The 20,956-nt window shown below is 36.5% G+C and overlaps 1 protein-coding gene across 4 annotated transcripts in view; it reads right to left on the bottom strand.

Annotated features, from left to right (window-relative positions):
* The window catches only part of FRS3 (fibroblast growth factor receptor substrate 3), a 47,474-nt gene extending 27,451 nt beyond the window's left edge, over positions 1-20,023 (bottom strand). Inside the window, exons 1-4 of one of the 4 annotated variants that reach the window (XM_072423956.1) lie at positions 19,373-20,023; positions 18,799-18,910; positions 14,691-14,951; positions 13,562-13,644 (exon numbers count right to left, since the gene is read on the bottom strand). In XM_072423956.1, coding sequence (XP_072280057.1) covers positions 13,562-13,621 — 60 coding nt within the window. In that variant the 5' untranslated portion in view covers positions 13,622-13,644; positions 14,691-14,951; positions 18,799-18,910; positions 19,373-20,023. Of the gene's footprint in view, positions 1-13,561; positions 13,645-14,690; positions 14,952-18,798; positions 18,926-19,372 lie in introns of all 4 variants that reach the window. The other 3 variants (XM_072423946.1, XM_072423963.1, XM_072423972.1) reach the window with 3 other exon arrangements.
* Between the last annotated feature and the right edge of the window lie 933 nt (positions 20,024-20,956).

Below are 20,956 nucleotides of genomic sequence, written 5' to 3' on the forward strand. Positions count from 1 at the left end.
TAATATAATTGGCATATACAGCTCTCTGATCACTGACATGTAAAGGAAATAGAGTCACCAAAAATTCAAGATGGATTTCAGGGTTTGGAGAGTTATGACTATGTTCCAGAAGAAGATGACATGACTGTACTTGAATAAATGTTGATTTTATTCCTAAATATCACAAGAAATTCATGATGGATTTCAGGATTTGCAGAGATATGATTATGTTTCAGAATGTGATGACATGACTACATTTTAATAAATGCTATTTTTTTCAAGAATAAATGTTGATTGTTGTTCATGAAAATATAAGTCATGCCCTGAAAATAAGCCCTAGTGCAATTTTTTATGAGAAAAAAGTAATATAAGACACTGTCCTAATTTCGGGGAAACAGGGTAATGGGATACAGGATGTCCATAATCTACAAGCAGACCTGGATGTACTGTTTGATTAGGCAGCCAAGTGGCAAATGACATTTAATATTGAGAAATGTAAAGTTATGCACTTGGGGGCTAACAACATGCATACTTCATACTGCCTAGGGGAATACATTTGGGGGAGTCAATGATAGAAAAGGATCTGGGGTTCTGGTGGATCATAGATTTAATAATGGCATGCAATGCCAAGCTGCAATATCAAAAGCTAGCAAAGTACTTTCTTGTATTAAAAGAGGAATAGACTGCAGAGACAGGGAAATAATTCTGCCCCTGTACAAAACATTGGTCAGACCTCACCTGCAACATACAGTCCAATTTTGAGCACCAGTTCACAAAAAAAGATATTTTGGAATTGGAGAGAGTGTAGAGAAGGGCAACTAAACTCATAAAAAGAAAGGAGGAACTCAGCTATGAGGAGCGATTAGCTGAACTGAATTTATTCTCCCTTTAGCAAAGACATTTAGGGGGGGTATGATCACCCTCAAAAATATAAATGGTCCATATTCAGAACTCTCTTTATCATTCAAGATCATTACAAAGGACAAGAGGGCAATCTTTGTGTCTGGAGGAAAAGAAGTTTAGGCTCCGGATAAGGAAGGGATTCTACACTGTAAGGTCTGTGAAAATGTGGAAATTCTTTATATAAATCGCTTTAGGAAAAACCTGGATGCTTTTCTAGAAGCACGGAAATTAACTGGGTATTAAGGCTTCAAAGTTAAGATAACAGACTGTTGATCCAGGGAACATCCAATTGCTTCATGAAATCATGAATTTTTTTCCATGGAGCAAATTATACGAGGGTTTTGCCTACCTCTGCACCAACTATGTATGATCTAAAAGCTGGGATATGTTTATTTCCCTGGTGGTTGAACTTGATAGACTTATGTACGTTTTCAACCTGATTTACTATGTAACTTTTTACCTGGGGTTGGCAGGGAACAGTTGTATGGGGGGGCTACCAAATATATTTATAGTTTCCAGAGGGGGACAGACGCCATATGATTTATATATGTGTTTAGAGGAAGAGGTCAAAAAGACTCAACTGTTATTTTTTATGTGAGAAAGCAGTGTGATTGTCATGTGCCACAGGGCAATTTGTAGCAAGATTTAAACACCTGGGGTGGAAATCTGAACCGCAATATTTCTTTTACTAAAAGAATGCTGTTCCTGAACATAATGGGACTAGAATAAATCATCAAAAAACAAGCACTTTTTTGCACTTCCCTACTTTATAAATAGGATTACTTTGTTTTAACCTTCCTATATAATTAGCTTACTGTTACTATTCATGATGTTAACTGGTCGGTTTTGACCCGTGTCTTAAATCAGCCATAAAATACCTTCAAAACTATTAATTTTCATCCAATTTCTAACTAATAGAAATTCTGGTTGGCAGCTCAGGTTTATTTTTTTTCATTGTGCCTACTATAGTAAGTTTCCTCCTAAGAAGTTCTTGTCCAAGGTCATAGCTGGTAAAAAAAAAAAAAAAATTGCCAAATCTGATATGTGATATTGTGGGGACTACGTGTTTTCCTTGTTTTTTCTCTGGGATACCACTTGCGGGTTTGCCTGTGTAAATCTGTGGATTCCACACATAGCTTGTTTTTGGATCACAGCCCAGATTTTTATTCCGTATTTGCTTGGCTTACTGGGCATGTTCTGCCGAAAGGGGCATTTTTCAATGAAAGGGACAAAACGTTCATCTACTGTCACCTGAGGCCCAGGGTGAAACATCAGTGGAAGGCACTGCACCCATCTCTCCCAGGCATCCCTGATGGGAGAAAGCTTGTCAGCTCTAGTATCTCTGTTGTCAAATCTGAGGACTCATTCGAAAGGTCGGAAGCGACATTGTTGACTGTAAAATTGTTCTGCCTGATGAGCCGTCCCAGAGACTATAAGTGGCCTCATTACAGGATCTGTACACTCCAGCAAGAAGAAGAACACCAATATAAGCATCCAGGCATTCCTCATTAACCACCTGGCCGTTAAGCCCGAGCATGTTCGGGGTAAAAACTTTTGCAATTATGGTTAACCCCGAGTTTTTCTCACCAGGTGGTTAAATGTAAACAAATGTTACATTGCAATACGATTGTCATACATTGTATGACAATCGGATTACAACTGAAAGGAAATACTTACCCAGTGTCCGCAAGCTCCTCTTGCAGCAATAAAAGATTTGCTATTGCTGCTGGTATAGCACAATGCAGAAATCCTGCATTGTCTGTGCATCTCTCCGGAAATGACAGCAGCTTCCAGCCTCCAGCATCTCTGTCTGTGTCTGTGTGAGCTGGGCAGGGAAATCCCCCCTCACATCACTCGGAGGATGAGTCATCTTCCGGGTGATGTGATTGGTGATGTATGGGGGTGTGTCAGGGAGGGAAATTTAAAAGCAGATTACAATGTAATCTGCTTTTAAATGGTTTTTACAGTTTATATTCATGATATCTACTAGACCCTTGTTCGGACATATTTCTGTAACTTACAGGTCTAAAATGTAAAAAAAAATTTCATGAAAAACAGTGTAACGCTTTTGGTACAGAAATCTAGACATCAGTGTAACGCCCAGGTGGTTAATGTCATTCCACATGTTCCCATGGACTTTTTTTCCTTCAAGGTTTCTTGTCATGTCTTGATGTCACTTACTCTAGTCACAGCAAACCATGCGATCCCAGGGTGTATTTTGATGACATTTTCAGCAGCTCATCTGCCGTGTACGTCAGGAGGTACTGAACTCCCAAAAGATATTACCACACTTTTAGATTTTTATGTTTCAGCAGGAATGGAAGCAGCTTCAGCAGTGGTGGCCTCCTCATCAGACTGTGTCTGTGAATTCAGGTTGATACTCTACTTCATCTTCCGTCTCAGAAACCTGTTCATCCGTATCACTATGCTGGTCTGCATCCACTGTATCATTTTTATCCAAGATATAATCCATAATTTCACTTTTTGTAAACCTTCTATGCATTTTTGCATACAGGAGATGTATGCTTTGCAAGTAACAAGACTAACTGAATAGTTCCTTCTATGTCTGGAATGCCTGTTTGTTTTGTCTGTTTAGCTACAGATATGAAGCCTGAGAGATAAGCCCTGAATGGAGGAGGGAGAGGGCTGGCAGTTAGTGTAATGTTCTGTTCTGTGTAATGTTCTGTGAGAGCTAACAGTCGGATTTTAGTGTGTGTATGATTTCAGTTTTGGCATTATTGTTATATAATCTTATATTATAACCGGGTCGAAACTGACCATAAACAACACAAAGGTCATAATTACAGTTACCAGTAAATTACAGCACTGTTATTATCAGGAACATTAAACAGTTTGAGTGATGTATAAAGATTTCAAAAAGACACTAAATAGATACTAAAATGTTAGTGAGAGTAGTTACATGGTCCTTTAAGTTTAACTCCCCTAGCGTTCTTATTCTGTCAGTTTTTTGATGCAAAAAGTGATCCTATTTTTTTTGCATAGAAATATTTGTTTATATTGTGGGCCTGCAACTCTTATAATTTATGATTATAATATGATAAATAAATTTAATTATCATACCCAGGAGTTAATCCTAATATAATACATAATTATAAATAATAAAATAAAAAAATAATGAAATAATAGAGAACAATGTAATCTTAAAATAAATTAAAAATTTACTTTTTTTATTTCAAGTTGTGTGGTGTTTTTGTACTGTAAAAACCATTTAAAAGCAGATTTACATTGTAATCTTTTAGATTTCCCGCCCGGACACACCCCCCCAATACATCACCACTCGCAACACCCAGGAGATGACACATCCTCCTGGGTGATGCGAGTGGGGATGTCCCGCCCACCTCACCCCAACACTAGAGCTGCTGCTCTGCATCTCCAGAGAGATGCAAAGCACAATGCAGGACTTCTGCATTGTGCTTCCCATCTCACTGCTGATGCGAGCAGCGGCGTGGCTGGGACCCGGGTGGTATTTAAAAGCAGATTACTCAGTAATCTGCTTTTAAATTTCCCGCCCGGCCACGGCCCCCAACGGACCGGTGCCCCGGCATCACAGCGGGGTCATCTGATCGCCGCTGGAGTGCGGGGCAAAGGTAAGGGGGGGGCTTCTAAAGTTACCCCGAGTGTGACTCGGGATTACCACTTTTTGCATGTAAAAGTCATCCCGAGCCATACTCGGGATTACCGCTAGGGGGGATAATTTACTCCAACAGGGGTAAAAAAAAAATCCTTCCTGATCCCGTGAGGCAATCGGATGTTCTCTGGATCAACAGTCTTTGTTATCTTTACTTTAAAACTTTAAAGCATCTAGCTTTTTCTTAAAGCAATCTATAGCAGCATTCGTTAACCGGTGGTCTGCAGCTCTGGCCGGTACACCCTTGAGCGGGGTCAGGAGAAGGACCCCGCTGCGGGATCGCACCGGCCAGAGCCGCAGACCACATTCCCAGTACAGTTATCCTCCTTATCCAGAGAATACATTTCTTTTCCTCTAGATGCAAAGAGTGCCCTCTTGTTCTTTGTAATGTCCTTAAAGTGAATATTTGGGAAGAGAGTTTTCTATATGGACCATTTATATATTTTTACAAGGTGGTAATATCCCCACTAAATGTCTCTTCTCAAGGGAGAATAGATTCAGTTCAGCTAATCTCTCCTCATAGAGCTCCTCCATTCCTTTTATTAGTTTAGTTGCCCTTCTCTTCACTCTCTCCAATTCCAGTTTTGTGAACTGGTGCCCAAAACTGGACTGCATATTCCAGATAAGGTCTGACCAATGCTTTGAACTTAATAAAAAACTTCCACAAAAACTTCAAGTACCAACTTGCCATTGCTTCTCATGTGTTATTTCTTGACCACTAATAATGTGAAAATGAAAATGAAAAGAGAAGCTAGAAAAGAGTCTACATCTGTGTGTATAGCATCAAAGAATATTTATAATATTTCATATTTTACTAAAAAAGTGATAACAAATGTCACCTACTACGATATGTGGTATGTACCAGATTACGCACATGATTTTTTGGAGGAAGGATCACTATTATTAAATCCGTAAAACCTTTGACTCGGGCAATACATTTTAATCTCCTGGGCGGTTCATTTCTGTCTGGTTTTATGTCTAAAAGTGGTACATTGTTTTTCATGAAAATTTATTTTACAGTATAATATATTAGTATGAGTATAATATAGTTTGAAACACAAAGTCATGTCCAAAAAAAATGTAATGTAATTTTTAATTTTCTTAAAATGTTTTAAAAAAATAAATATACTCATACTATTAAATTAACTGTAAAATAAATGTTCATGAAAGACAATGTATTTATTTACTATTGTTTCGATAGGTTTACCTACCCCGAGTGTGACTCGGGGTTACCTCTTCCAGCATCTTTTTTTCTCCCCCGAGTCACACTCCAGGTTACTGTCAAGGAAGTTAAAGAGTACTTTTAAAAAAAAGCACCAGTGATCAAATTAAGACATTATTTTACCCATGTTGGCTAAAACATATTTTAGCACTTGTGACACCATAGTTGACAGCTGACATTAGTTTACTAAATTGACTTTGGTCAATGCCTTTCAGCCTGGGGCAGCTTTTTTTTAACCAGGGTTCCTTCAGAGGTTACTAGGGGTTCCTTGAGCAATGAGCAGTTTTTGCCCTCCAATGACCCTTTAGATTATCTGTAAGGGTGACAATCTTCACACAGGCCAGCAATGCAAGAAACATTCTTCCTACTGAGCACTATGCAAAAGTTACTGTAAGCTGTGAGAATGGTAATGATAGGAGGGCTTCCCCAATACCTGAAAGTTTTTTCAAGGGTTCCCCTATGTTAAAAATGAGGACAAACTTTGGCCTATGGCAGGGGTGGGCAAACTTTTGCAGTCAGGGCCCACATAATAAAATTTGAAAGAGGGGCCAGACCATCGCAAGCTCAGAGAGTGGGGGGGGGGGTATGTGCAGTGACAGCCCGCCCACTCTCCCATTGCAAGCTCAGAGCCTGTGATGGGGGAGTGGGCGGATTGTGTGCAGTGACAGCCCCCCACTCTCCCATCGCAGATCTGAGCCTGTGATGGGAGAGTGGGGGGGTATGTGTAGCGACACAGCCTGCCCACCTCCATAAGCCAGGACGTGTTCCGCGGCCAGAGCCACAGAACACCCAAAGGGCAAAAGAAGCCACCGTATTGGGCTGTATAGGGCCCGTGGAGCGTAGTTTGCCCATACCTGGCCTAGGGGTGTAGACAATTTTGTATGAACTTTAAAACTGTACTAAAGTCACCTCAGCTACACAGCCTGTTACACCCTAGCTACACTGTAATGGGACATTCTCCTTTCCTCCAATGATCTATTGTTTGCCAGGTAAAAACACTTACTCTTATCTGTTACCAGGTTAGGTTAAGATATTTTACTTATTTTTTTATACTTCATCACTAAACATCTAAACTTATGTGCCCTGGCCATATAGTATTCTTTAGATCATAAAATTTGTAATTCTTTGCATGCACTGGACAATTTAAGTGCAAACTTTGCAATTTTTGATTATATTCTCCCTAATATTTTTACTATCCATAATTTACGTTTATATTAAATTTTCATTCTTTAATGTTGTATTTATTGACTTCATTAGTTTTCATACTCATTCTATAGAAGTCCTTGTTATTACGCATGTTGATATACTCATACTTTTTTATTTACCTATTCTGACTTAAACCGGAAGTAAACCCAAAACAATAGAATCACACTTACCTTCAATCCCGCAGATCAGTCTGCCTGTTAGAAGGTTTCTTACATCAGGTCCCACAACGTCCCGGCATCCATTTTTGGCCCGGTGCAGAGGGAGCGCCAGGCACCGCCATCCTCTTTTCTGTTCTTACTGATTCTTTTTCCTAAGTCATCCGATCTCACACTGTGCAGGCACAGGATCAGGTGGTGTAGATACTCGGGCATGCGCAGAAGGAGCACCCAAGAGCCTCCCAGGATGCGTGACATAGGTGTCCCGGGGAGGCACTGTGCTCCCATTTATTCTTGATCGCCTAGACAATCAAGAATTAAAGGGACAGTGCTGCACCATTTTTTTAGGAAAAGGTTGTCTACGCTTTTATTTAAAGCGAAAATTCTGAGTTTAGGTACACTTTAATTAGCAATTGATGAATTTCAATTTAATTCATACTATATAAGCATAATTTAAACCATATAAGTTCCCGTAACCACACATGAATATACATTCATATCTACTCATTTGCCTTTATTTTGTTAGTATTTGATCTTGCTTTTTTGGGGTTCTGAGAAATCCTGTGACCACCGCGACAAGCGAGTGACATTTTTCTTTACAATACCATGTTTGCATATCTTTATTTTATTTTACATATTGTTTTCATATCTGACTCTCCTACCAATATTCATACGCACCTATAGTCCTCATATCTGTTTCTCTTACCTTTATACTCTAACACTTATATATACTTGTCGACTTTCACATTTACTATGAACATCTTTATCTTCAACCTTATTGACGATTGGTAAAATGTATATTCATGATCAATTATGATGGCGTTGAGAAATAATATTTTAATTGTTTAGCCGAAATTCACAAGCCTTACAATACCCCTGAGGAAGCTGAACCTCCGGCAAAATGTGCCAGGTAAAAAAAGATGGCCACATAAGAACAATTCCAAAGCCCGCCAGATTATCGCACAATACCTAGATCTGGCTGAATGACAACACGTTACAGACCTTCCATGCAAAATGAGACTTGGTGGCAGCAGGACATAAAATACTTAGATTTGCAGACTACTCTGGAGAACTCACCAAAAATACAGAAGGCTTTCCACCTCATTTGCCAAAATCTAGAACAACATCAGATAAAATTTATAGTATCTGGCACTCTCTCAGGTGGAGATTGGAACACGGTTCTTTCACTTTGGAGAACGGAATCGTTCACAAAGTGAAGAGGTAATTCCCCTAGGAAATGATGCCACCCTACAAGTCTTTCTTTGTGATACAGGACTAGTGGATACCTGGATAATGGTACATCCGTTGGAACGGGTCTCAATTTTTCTCACACAGGAAAAACTAGATTTCTTTCTGGCATCTCGGAGAATGATCCCTAAAGTACTATTTACCTTAATCAAACCTATGGTTATATCTAACCATGCTCCGGATTTATACAATTTATTTGGAGAAAAGGTAAACCCAGAATTATGTTAGCAAAACCTAAATTACTGAAAAAACATGTAGATGTCAATTTACCAAGCTGGAGATTTTACAATTAGTCAAGTTTAGACAGATATTTAAGAGACTGGAGGAATTCTACCTCTTTTAATTCCCAGCTGAAAAAAGAATCACAATTTTTAGCTCCCTGATCTCCACCAGGAGTGGTATAAACCAATTTTGGGAACTTCCCACTTACATTAAACAAAACCTGGTACCCAGGGATACAATCATTGCATGGCAGAAGATCAATATATTTAATGGCTCTCCCAGCCCACTTACATTGAAAATGCCCTTATTATAAACACAGCTGTTCACCCAGGAAAAGGAATCGCCGGTATACCAAATTTGGGCAGCTAGGATACTAACCATACAACTGTGGGCTCAAGTTCATATTATGAATTTTGCTGAATTAGGGGAAAAATTTAATATTCCACCCACCCATGTCTTGCAATATCTTCAGCTCTGTGGTACCATCCTATCGAAATTAACGCCCAGACAAACATTCTATTCCCAGGTGCTGATGGATGGTTTTTTAGAGGCCCCAAATAAATGTAGTACCGTGTAATGGATTTAGCTACATTTGAGGGACGTCACTTTATCTGACCTACCAGTCCCTATTATAACATAAATCATTCCTGGATCCCCCAAATCACAAAACCTGGATTACTATACAAAAGGGATGGGAAGCAACAAGGAAAGCCATGAAAAGTGAGGCATGAAGGTAAATACAATAAAAATTGATTCATAGAGCTTATCAATATCACCATCACTAACCCCCCCGCTAAATTGGATAACAAACTGCCGTACGTGCAGTCAACATCGACCAAACATTTTTCATCTGTCTGCTTCCTAGATTGTAAGCTCCACTGGACAGGGTCCTCCCCCCCTCCTGTGTCACTGTCTGTCATCCTGTCACGCCTATTTAATGTACAGCACTGCATAATATGTTGGTGTTATATAAATAATATATAATAATAGTACAGGTTTAGGCAGAATATCATGTCCTCATATCCAACTTGTACATTGGAGTTCAGGGCAATCTAGAACTAGCGAACAAATTATAAATATAGCAAAAAAAATAATTTTGACAAATTTTCTACATATAATATTATTAATAGACAAACTCAACACAAGGAAAGGCGAAGAGAACGCTTTTTCAAGAAATGTTTTAATTCAGAAACTGAATCCAGAGCAATTGAAAGACACACCTTGTTGTGAACCATTTGTAGGAACATTAAGAGTGTTGGATGTACTATAATAAATTACCAATACTAGTTAACACACCCAAGTAATGAATAAAAACAAATCCATTAGGACTTGAGGACAAGACATCGGGTACTTTTGAGCTACATCAGTTAGTATTACATTATCTTATAAACAGTTTGAATTTGATTAGTAGTTACCAGCCATAAGCGATAGAAAAATGTTGTTAAAAATTCTATATAAAATAAATTCATATTGTAATTCCATTTGTAAGTTTCAGGTATGTTTTTATCCAAAGTGTCATGTTTTGTATTGTTAACCCTGATATAATATATATTTTCATTAAAAAAATATATGAAAAAAAAAAGGGTGATCAGATCACGATAACATTATTTAAAGGAGTTTTAGTAAAGTATATGAGTTATTCCACCCTATTTTTAGTATTATAATACACATAAGGTGTGACAGCCCTTAATAAAAAAGGTAAACTTTAAGGCATGCAAAGTAAAACTTACTTGAGATACATGTTCATAAATAATGAAATCTCAAGATTGATCAAGACAATACAAAGGCATCCTGATTTAGACCGATATTGTACACTATACAAGTGTACTACTATTAGATCAAAAATTGTAGGAAAAATATACATAATATGGTCGCTGTTGTCAATTAATCCCAGACGCCTTTCGTCTGAAAGGGCTTCCTCAGGGGTAACACCATCATGCAATACTAGATAGGCTGTACAATGAGAAATGACAATAATCAAGGTACAGTCCATTTTGTCATATTCACAGCACAATGGCAATAGTTATAATACGTATCTCATTTCTTTTGTCACATAGTTAGTTGATGATAAAAAAAAAAAAAAATTATTGTTTAAACAATATTTGTCTGATTCTTTTAAAAGACAATGACATAAATTAAGGTGTATAAAAGTCATATTGTAGCATATAGATTGAGAGCGTAATCCTTATTCTACCTATATATGATCTGGGTTATATGTCCATCCTTATAGAGGATCTTTGGTTGATTAAGTTAGGCTAACCATATAGAATCTCATTATTTCAATTAAGGTGGTAGGTAAAATAAAAAAATTAAAAAGAGCATGACTTACATGTCTGGGTGGCACTGAGGAAGGTTAATTGAGTACACTTGTGAAGTTTCTCAGAATAGACAGAATTCCTAAATGGAAAATGGTGGATCATATAAATTATATAGGGAATTTCTAATATTAATAGCAGTAAAAAAAAGGCTAAAGAAAGTTGTATGAAGAAGAAATGTCAGTTAACCACTTACTCAGATAAGTGATAATTAGATAATCCATGAATTAGGTTTAAAAAACCAATGGAAATCCAGCAGCTCACATCCAGATGATATGCAACTGATAGTAGTGTGCTGCAGTCATGATCCAGCCTAATGTACACTAATCTATACAACAAAAAAATAATTATAAAAAAGTCTAAAAAAAAAAAAAAAAAAAAAAAAAAAAAAAAAAAAAAAATACTATTTGGGTGATTCTATTTTTTTTATTATTTTGTTTTTTGTCAACTGATTCGATTACTGGCTAATATGGAACAATTGTTTATTAAGGCAAGGCACTTTAATGCACTAAGGCTCTCTCATATTTAATTTATATGATGATTAGCTATTTGTTGTAAGGCACTTTAATACATAGACACAGGCTCTCACTATATTTGATTATATGATGACTAGTTATCTGCTGGGCTGGAACAGTTGGTAATTCACCAAAGAGAATTAGGTAAGGCACTTTATTGACACTATTTTTAGGCTCTTTTATAGGAGTTTAAATAAAAAAAGCATACATATGACATAAAAAGTAAGTCCCATTGAGTATATTGGCAAATATGCAGTAATACATGCTGAACCTTGTACTGGCATAATATGAAGGAACACATATCATATTTTTAATTAAACACTTGTAAATGTGATATTAGTATTATATATTATAATGATGTAATAAGGTTCATATAATGGTAATCTGGGATTTGTAGATTTGGTAAAGCACATATCTAGTACAAATTTTTATCTTTAGGAATAACAATGATATTTGATAATTAATACAAAAAAAAAAACAAGCAATTGATCATTGCAACCTTTATTTAAAGATGAAAAAATCTGGATGTTAGGCAATTGCCTTTTGGACAATGATGCCAATATACTGATATGTTATTGAACATTTAATATATCAAATAAGTAGAGATAAAAGAAATAGAGATAAAAATTGGTTATAGGAATATTATCAACTTATTGGATGGGATTTCTTCATTGTAACTTTATTTACTCCAGTATTTATCTGCACTGTTGGTGAATCCTGGAGATTGCTTCCAGTTCTCTGATTTTAAGCCGGTTTCTAAGATATATCGGGAGGTAAAAATGAGATATAGTGTCTCCTTGAAACAGGTAAGTAAAAAATGATGTAGATATTGAATGTATTTATATGTAAATAATGAATTTTAATGTACAATTGATGTATTTGTATTATGTTAAAACCTCAATCTCCTGAGGAAGCTGCTTTTGTTTGTGAAACATGTTGAGGGAGATTTGTGTTAGATAATCAAGGAGCATTTTTCTGATAATTTGTATTTTAACAATATTTGAATAAATCGGTTAGTTTTATATATTGTATTTTTGTATCTGCCTAAAAAGTCCCCTTTGGATTGTGCTTGGTTTTGTATAGAAATTATGTCTATTCTGAGAAACGTCACAAGTATTCTTATTTAACCTCTCAATGCCATCCAGACATGTAAGTCATGCACATACATTGTTTACACAATAATTTTTATTTATTTTGAAATATTATCAAATATATGTGACAAAAGAAGATAGATATGTATTATAACTATTGTCATTGTGCTATAAATATGACAAAATGGACTGTACCTTGATTATTGTAATTTCATATTTCTCAGCCTAAATCAGAATACCTTTAGTTTTGTCTTGATGATTCATTATTTGTAACCATGGGTCTCAAGTAAATTTTACTTGCATGCCAAAAAGCCTTTTCTATTGTCTTCTCAATCGTTAGGAGTTACAAACAGTTACAAGCAGCTTCATTAACTTGATTATAGAATCACTTGTTTTTGATTTGAAAGCAGCATGCTCAGTCAGTTCACTTCCACTGTGACTGTGTATGCTACTTTTAAAACATCTACTTATAAAGTAACACTCAGGTCTATACCTACACTGGCAATAGTAAAGTACAAATAAATAAATGTGACAATCATATCTGCTGATCACTACTATTTTCTTTTTTTTTCACAATAGTGTGGAAGGCATTTTAAAAATGGGCCCCAAGTCTAACTGTAACATAGCAAAAAAGCATCTAGATGAAAATCCACCAAACAAAAGAAAAATTCCATTACCTTCCAACTCTATGCACACAAATCATTGTAAGTTTTAACTGATTTGGTATTTAACAGTGATTTAATATTCAGTTTCTGTTGCTTAAAAATAATGACGTACAATATCCTTATGTGGTAGTAAAAAATATGAACTATGGTAAACTTAAAGAAGGTGTTCTCATAGTGGGTCACAGAAAGAGCAGGGGGCTCCTAACCAAGCAGTATGTGCATAAGGCCATATCATTGTTGTACCACTCTCATTACAAACTTGCTGATTCCAGGACATGCAGAATATATATATATTATATATATATATATATATATATATACACACACACACACACACACACACAAACACATATGATCACATATACAAAAGGATACAATGTTAATATCTTACTTTGAACTTGGTGGGGTGATTGTCTGGGAGTCCTTCTCGACAGCTGCAACAGCTTCCCATGATATCAGTTCATTAGGTTTCCTCTGCAAGAAAAATACAAATGTATTTTAGTTTTTTTCTTGAGTAACAAAGTTTCTCAACATTATATTAGACTGATATGTACACTACTTCAATGAGTTTATGATAAAGTTTAGCAATTTGATTATACATTCTAAATTGTAACATGTTTATAAAGGACAGACGTTAGTACCCCTTTATGCAGTTGTTGGTGAATAAGAACACACAAACTCAAACATACTTTTGGTAATGCCATGTTTCCCTTTCATTTCCTAGCAATTTATGTACTTACTGTTGCATTCGCAATTTCAAAATGTAATTTATTTAAAATACAATAGTATTTTGAAAACCTTGCATCTGTTTTTTTTTAATAAACACTAGTATGAAGCCTCAACTGTAATTCTAAAGTAGGTAATCATTAGTGGTCATATCATAAGTCACACTATATTTAGAACAAACGCAGATTCAAATGTCTGTAGCCTCAGCATCAAAGGACTGATTTGATTAGGATAGTGTTAGAGTTTCAAATATTGAAGTACAAGGTAGAATGATAATTAAGTGAAAGACATTAGGTATTTTAGTTAACTTTTTCCATAAAAGGTTTGCCAAATTGAAAGAACATTTATGAAAACTTAATGAACAACTTTTTCCATAAAAGGTTTGCCAAATTGAAAGAACATTTATGAAAACCTAATGAACAACTCACTAGACTCCAGAATTTTCTACAGTGAAAAACTGATGCTATGTGTTTAGTGCAAGAAGATGATCTCAACAAACTGTCTAGCATAATTTTTCACACTAACTTTAACAGCAAAACTGAGGGAAAAAAAGGAACTACAAATTTTAGATACTAGAAATTTGGTTGATAGACACACACTAAAAAAGTATATCATTACATAACATCATCCTAATTATATCACTCTACTATCACGTTGAGCTACTGAATTGCCCTTCATACATATCTCTACTAAGCCCATAAAGTCATTAAAGTTAACATTTTTCCAAACATTTCAAGCTTAAATTCTGGTCAACATGATTGGTCTTTGACAATCAACCTGAGGTAAACTCTCACCTTGTTCTCACCAGCCCTTGTATAAAGTGCCAGGTCTTTCAACCTGTACATTAAGTACCCAGGACTCTCTGCCAACACTTTTCACAGCTCCTTCTATCACTGTATCAGTCAACTTCTGTCAAATCAAATGTGTCGCATGCTTGCTCCTTCAGCCATTCTATGTCCCAGTTTGAAGCTCTTTCGTCTTCACCCCATACAATTCTTTTAAAACGAGTCAGTCGCAGTCCGTATTTTGTGTATGCCTGCCAAAATTTGTCCATCCTAGGAATTCAAACAAACATGAGCAAATGTAAAGTGCTATTTGATCTTCGGAGAGATTTACAAATTTATTACGTTTTTGAATCTGTAAAGTTTTAATGCAAAACTAAGCAAATACACCAAGCAAAAGCAGGTGCATACACTATAATGTAAGCATTATAGTTAATTGCAACATACTGGGAAATATTATCAGATTCCAGAAAGCCAGCGCTATTGGGCTCATGAAAACATTTGAGAATGTATTTCTACAAAAAAAAAAGTTGTGCAAGCTTAATTATTAAGAATATTATTATTAAGATTTATATTCGCACCTTTATTTACACTTATTTTTATCCTATTTTTTTCTCAAAAAGAGGTCACCTGAGGTCTGACAGTTGTTGCCCCATCAGTAAACAAAACATAGACTGTCTTTCACCACCTTAGAATGTATCAAACACCAGAGCACCAAAGTAAAGGGCAGGGCTGTGGAGTCTATATATTTTGGCCAACTCCCACATCAGGAACACAATCATTGCCTCTGATTACAACTTAACAGCCCTGGTAAAGAGAAATACAATCACAAATGTTATTTGATGCAAGTATGCTATCAAGGCCAAATAATGAAATTCTTACAAGACCTGTTGGTATAGGCTCTCCTTAATACCACAAAAACTTTATGATCTTTTACTTAACATTGGGTTTTGTGTACATGGTATCTTACACACAGTTTAGATCTGTCTTACTAACAATTTTGCGTTCTGTTTTCTGCTAATAAGGATGCATTCTTCTGAGCCTCACTTTTTCATTTTTGAGGTATCACAACTAATATGAAAAATTGCACCTCTGGGAAAATGCACAACATGTCCTTCCTGCTGACAGAAGCCATAGGACCTAGCAACACTTAGCAAAAGTCTGAAACTAATCTAGGTTGTACCCTACTGATTATATTGTGCTCTCTACTATACAATATAGAACATGCACAATACCAATAAGTAAATCAAAGAAAAAGAAATGTTGGTGTAAAGATAGAATAACAGTTGGCTTTTGCAGTAGTAGTAAAGTGATTGGATCAGTGCAGTAATGACCAAAATTAGCACGACAAATCAGTTAGTAATGTGACTTCCAAAGATCTGCACAAGTAATTTGTACAGTTACTATTTACCTTGCCAAATGTATAGCAAACTAACAATCTAGAACTATGCACCTCAAAGTATAGGTTCACAAGTTTAAATAACCTTAGCATTGTTGGAGGCTTCTCTTTAGGATATTAAGTAGGTTTATAAAGATACTAGATATTAACTATACATATTTATTAAAGTGTATTTTTGGTCAAAAGAATAACATGTGGGAAGTTTAAATGCTCTGCAAGGTGTTTATTGCTTATTGTGCCCCCACTCCAGAGATTTTCTCTATTTTCCCTGGTAACCATTGTTACGGAGACAAAACATGTCAGGAAATACAAATTTTGCGGTTGTCACTGAAACATGACCTGAGGATAAATCTTCCAAAAGGGACACACACTATAGACTAATATAATTTTTACATTTCTGCTTTGGACCTGTAATTAGTTATGACTTTGTCATATCTTCAGGTAAAAAAAAAGGATATATAATTTTCCTTTAAAAAGGCTTTCATTTGATTATACTGTCTTGTTCAAACAAAATTTTTATGCAAACTATAGACAAAATTGGTTAAAAAAAATCTACTTAAAAAAAGTTTTACTGTAGTTAAAAAAATATGTGTAAAATTACTACAATTTTAATTCTGGTACATATCAGAAAGATACTTACAAGGCAAAGTTTTTCAGAAAAGAATTAGACAAACAAAACGTATAACTAAAAGGTGAGAATGGGTACAAAGAGTTATTTATGGCTAATTACAGTAAACTGAAACAGACTAGATACAACAAAAAGGGTACATTGTATCTCTCCAATAAACTGTGTTTATAAATCCTGCCTATACATTCTGTTGGCAGCAGGTTCTACAGGTCAAGTTTTTACATAGCAACCTCCTGGTTGCCATTTAAAAAGCTGGGATGTATGGGCAATACAGGTGTAGGTAGAAGGGGGGAATGAACAGGTTATACTGCACATGCCCTATATAATATAATAGTTTTTTTCCACAACTTTAAAGTTTAAAAAATCTCTTTATATACCTCTCTACACACTTTAGCTACAAATGTGAACAAAATGCTAACAAATGCTAACACAATTTTCGGCTAACAAAGATTTTTTTTGCTGTTTTTCGGACTCAGCTAATGAATATAGACTCTGTAATGAATGTATTAGTGGATGTGCGCGCTAACAAAGCAACCGTGTTGGGCTGAATTTTCGTACCAATCATCTTCAGAATCATTGCCATTCGAGCCTGGTGATTTATGTCTGCCTTGAAATCACTACACTATAGGCAAATACACCAAGAGAAAATGTACATATTTTTTTAAAAAGGGTTTTCAGCGCACACAGTAAGACTCTTAGTAACAAACTAAATAGTCGGGCCATTCTAGGAGCTGTTTATCTCAGCCTTTGGTGAGTTTTTACCCTTTTATATTGTGCTTTTTACTATTTTATAAAACTTAGCTTTAAATTGTGGGCAGCATCTAGAACGAATCAAACAATTTTCTTCAGAAACCTATAAGAAATTACGTTTCCGCTAACAAAGACTTTGGCTAACAAATATGATTCTGGAACAAATTATCTTTGTTAGCCGAGGTATCACTGTATAGAGAACCAAACATTTGTCACTTCTGCAGCTCAGAGTTTAATATAAAAAAAAATTATTGGTTTCCATGTGCTGCCTGTTGCCAAGCATAATAATAAATATTTAGGCTATTTTTAGGTTATGAAATATAACAAACATTAGCCTCAATATGATCACAATGGAAGAAAAGGAGTATTATAGTAATAGGAGTAGCATATTCAATTCACTTTCAAATTGTTTCCATATTTTTTTATTATTAATAAATCTGGCTTGATTATCAATGTTTCTGGAACACCAAACTAGTATCCACATCATTGTATTACTCAGGTTCGAGACAATATTTGTCAATTGTCAATTAGAGAATCGCTGAAATAATACTGCTGCTTTACCAAATAGAAGCGGCTCCTTCACTGGCCAAAACATTGCAAAATCTTTATCACTAGCTAGGGAGCTGCAACAAATCGATAACACTTCAGTGGTCCCTAACAACAGCATTTCTAGTGTGACATAGGGCTTTTAGCCATTGGTAGCTGCAAGCTATTATTATTACTACAATTATAACTCTAACAATTTACACTACAGGAAACATTTAAGGCAAGCCCCACAAGCTTAGTTGTGACTTAGTCCAGGGCAATGCAGGGACAAATATGTGGCCAATACATAGATTACAGTAGTCTACAAAGTCTTCGAAATTTGCAATAAATGCTTGGGAGTCATATTACCTATTAGTTTCCTAAATCTCCTGGGGAAACTAGTCTCTGTGTTTAGGTATAATGACTTCCAATCTGATTTTTTTTTTTTTTTTTCCCCTTTTTTATTTTATAAAAGGGAAAAAAACATAGGGTTTATGGGAAGACCCAGAGCTCTGGATTAGACCATGAGGGCAAGATCTTGCAAGCTTGTAAGTCAAACACAGATAAGAAAGAGAAAAACTGCACTGTTAAGTTTTTAGCTGTGCAGGTAAAATATTTAAAACTACATTTTTAGGAAAATTTTAAGTATTTGTTTTCTTAGTCAGCAACGTTATACTAGAGGGTAGTGAACCTGCAGATGGTACATTTTTCTGACACGCTAAAGATACATACATATATGTGTTTTTGTTTTGTTTTTTTACATAGGGTTTTGTTTTGAAAGCTACACTGTCCTTTTGGTATTTCAAGGTGAAGTTTACCGTGATGTGGCCATGGGTGAGGAATCTTCTTTGCGTGTTCAGGATCTACTGCTACCGGGTACAAGTATCATCTCTTTGCTTGATGACCTGGATCCAGCAAGGCCACAAAAGGCTACATGAGAAACATCTGCCCATAAACCACATGTCAAAACAAGAACAAAAAACACTCATCAATAACATTAAATGGATGACTAAACCACAAATTCTTCCAAACCTAAATTTAGATTTATTTGTAGTGCATTTGTTTCTGAATTACAATATTTCTTTGCACTTTACCATCTCACTGCTGACACAGCAAGAAAAATATGCACATAAGATAAATAGGTGTATATAAAATACTACATGTATTTGCCAGTACATTTGCTGTGAATGGTGCTTTACCTTACGCTGCTCTGCCAGCTGAAAAAAGGCTCGGTGGCTACTGCCGGGTTAATATACATAAATGAGCTCTCATTTTGGCTGTGTATATCCATACATACATATCAGTTGCAGTGACATCAGACATTACTGTGAAGGATGCTGCGTACGTGCACTGACACATGATGAAAGCACAAGCCTACCAATTGATTCTCACCCAATTTATACGCATCCATACATGTTTGGTCCTGTCATCAGCAGCTGGGTGGCCGCCACGGCCCCTTCACCGGCGGCCCTACCCTCTCACCCACAGTCGTCATACAGCTGCTTCCACCCCGGTCACATTCACATCACAGCCCTGGGTAGCACAGGCCTCCCCATCGAGGTCGGAGGTCACAGACGGAGGATCAACGACAAAGGTTCAGGATAGAGCGGCTCCACCTGGAGGACCAGCCGGCAGAGGCTGCGGTGATGTCAGTTTCTCCGGTGCTCACACCTCCGCTCTGACGTCAGAAAGATTCTTGATGCTAATTCATGCATGGTTAGATGTATGGGCGCAGGTCATTGTATATACAATCATATGACCGGCCTATAAAACACGGAACCATTGGTTGTAACAGACACCTAGAGCTCTTTCACATGTTTTTTGCCATCCACGTTTTATTTTGGTATTGAAGACCAAAGGTTGAGAAGCAGGTTGCTGTAAATAGATGTGTATGAATTATCTCGGGTTCCTACTATTTCTCTGACATTTGATGGTGGTCCATGATGCGGTAGTCTTTAATGTCCCTTGCTGATGTAGGGAATTCCCTGACAACTAGGTTGCCAAGGGAATGCAAAGTTTACAGTGGATGTGTATTTTAAATGTTCCAAAAAAGCCCATAGGATCATTTTTACGTATTATGGAAACAAACAATGTAAATATATTTTGCTTTCAAAAATGGCACTTTTTTTAATCCTTTGTATTGAAGCACTACATTTTACTTGGCTGTTTACAAAGACTTTTTTACTAGATTGCTCTGGAGTCGTTCAGGAATTTTGTACATTTACTAAACATTTATGCATTTTCCAGGCATTCCAAAAAAACTTGCACTGTGCATATTTATGTGATTTTAGAAGAATTACCAAACAAGCAGTTTCATGTGTTGCCCTTGTCATCAATTGGCTCTAAAATATGCCTCCACACATTAGGAAATGAACAAAGAATAGCTGCCAATAGTGCTGGTCGAATAGCTCAGTGTTTGATTTGGCAGCTATTCAATCGAATAGCCCTATATTTTTCGGTTGATCGAACGCTGAATTCCAAAACCATTATTAGTCTATAGGGCAGGGAAATTCGGGTTATTTTCCTGACTGTGTAGAACTGCAAGAGCAATCGGGAGCGGAGCTGACAGCTCCGCTCCCCTGATTGCTCTTGCAGCCCTAGCGTAACTGTAGTATGTGTTCGTAGATAGCGAATCTCTATCCAAGAACACATACTAAAGTTTCGCTAGAGTTGCAAGAGCAATCGGAAGCGGAGCTGTCAGCACTCACGTGCCTCCAACCAGCTGTGACCGCAAGTTCCCACACTCCCCCGGCTGTACTTATAAGCCCGGTGACCATGGGAACTAAACTTAGATGAACTCTCAATAGAGAAACTCCACTGAGAGTTCATCTGGAGTTCGCCTGGGCAGTACTTATCAGCCCGGTGACTGTGAGAGCTGAACTCAGATGAACTCTCAGTGGAGAAACTCCATTGAGAGTTCGCCTGCAGTCACAGCTGATTGGAAGCACTCGCGTGCCTCCAATCAGCTGTGACCAC

This window comes from Pyxicephalus adspersus, chromosome 1 (assembly GCF_032062135.1).
Source record: "Pyxicephalus adspersus chromosome 1, UCB_Pads_2.0, whole genome shotgun sequence".
NCBI lineage: Eukaryota > Metazoa > Chordata > Amphibia > Anura > Pyxicephalidae > Pyxicephalus > Pyxicephalus adspersus.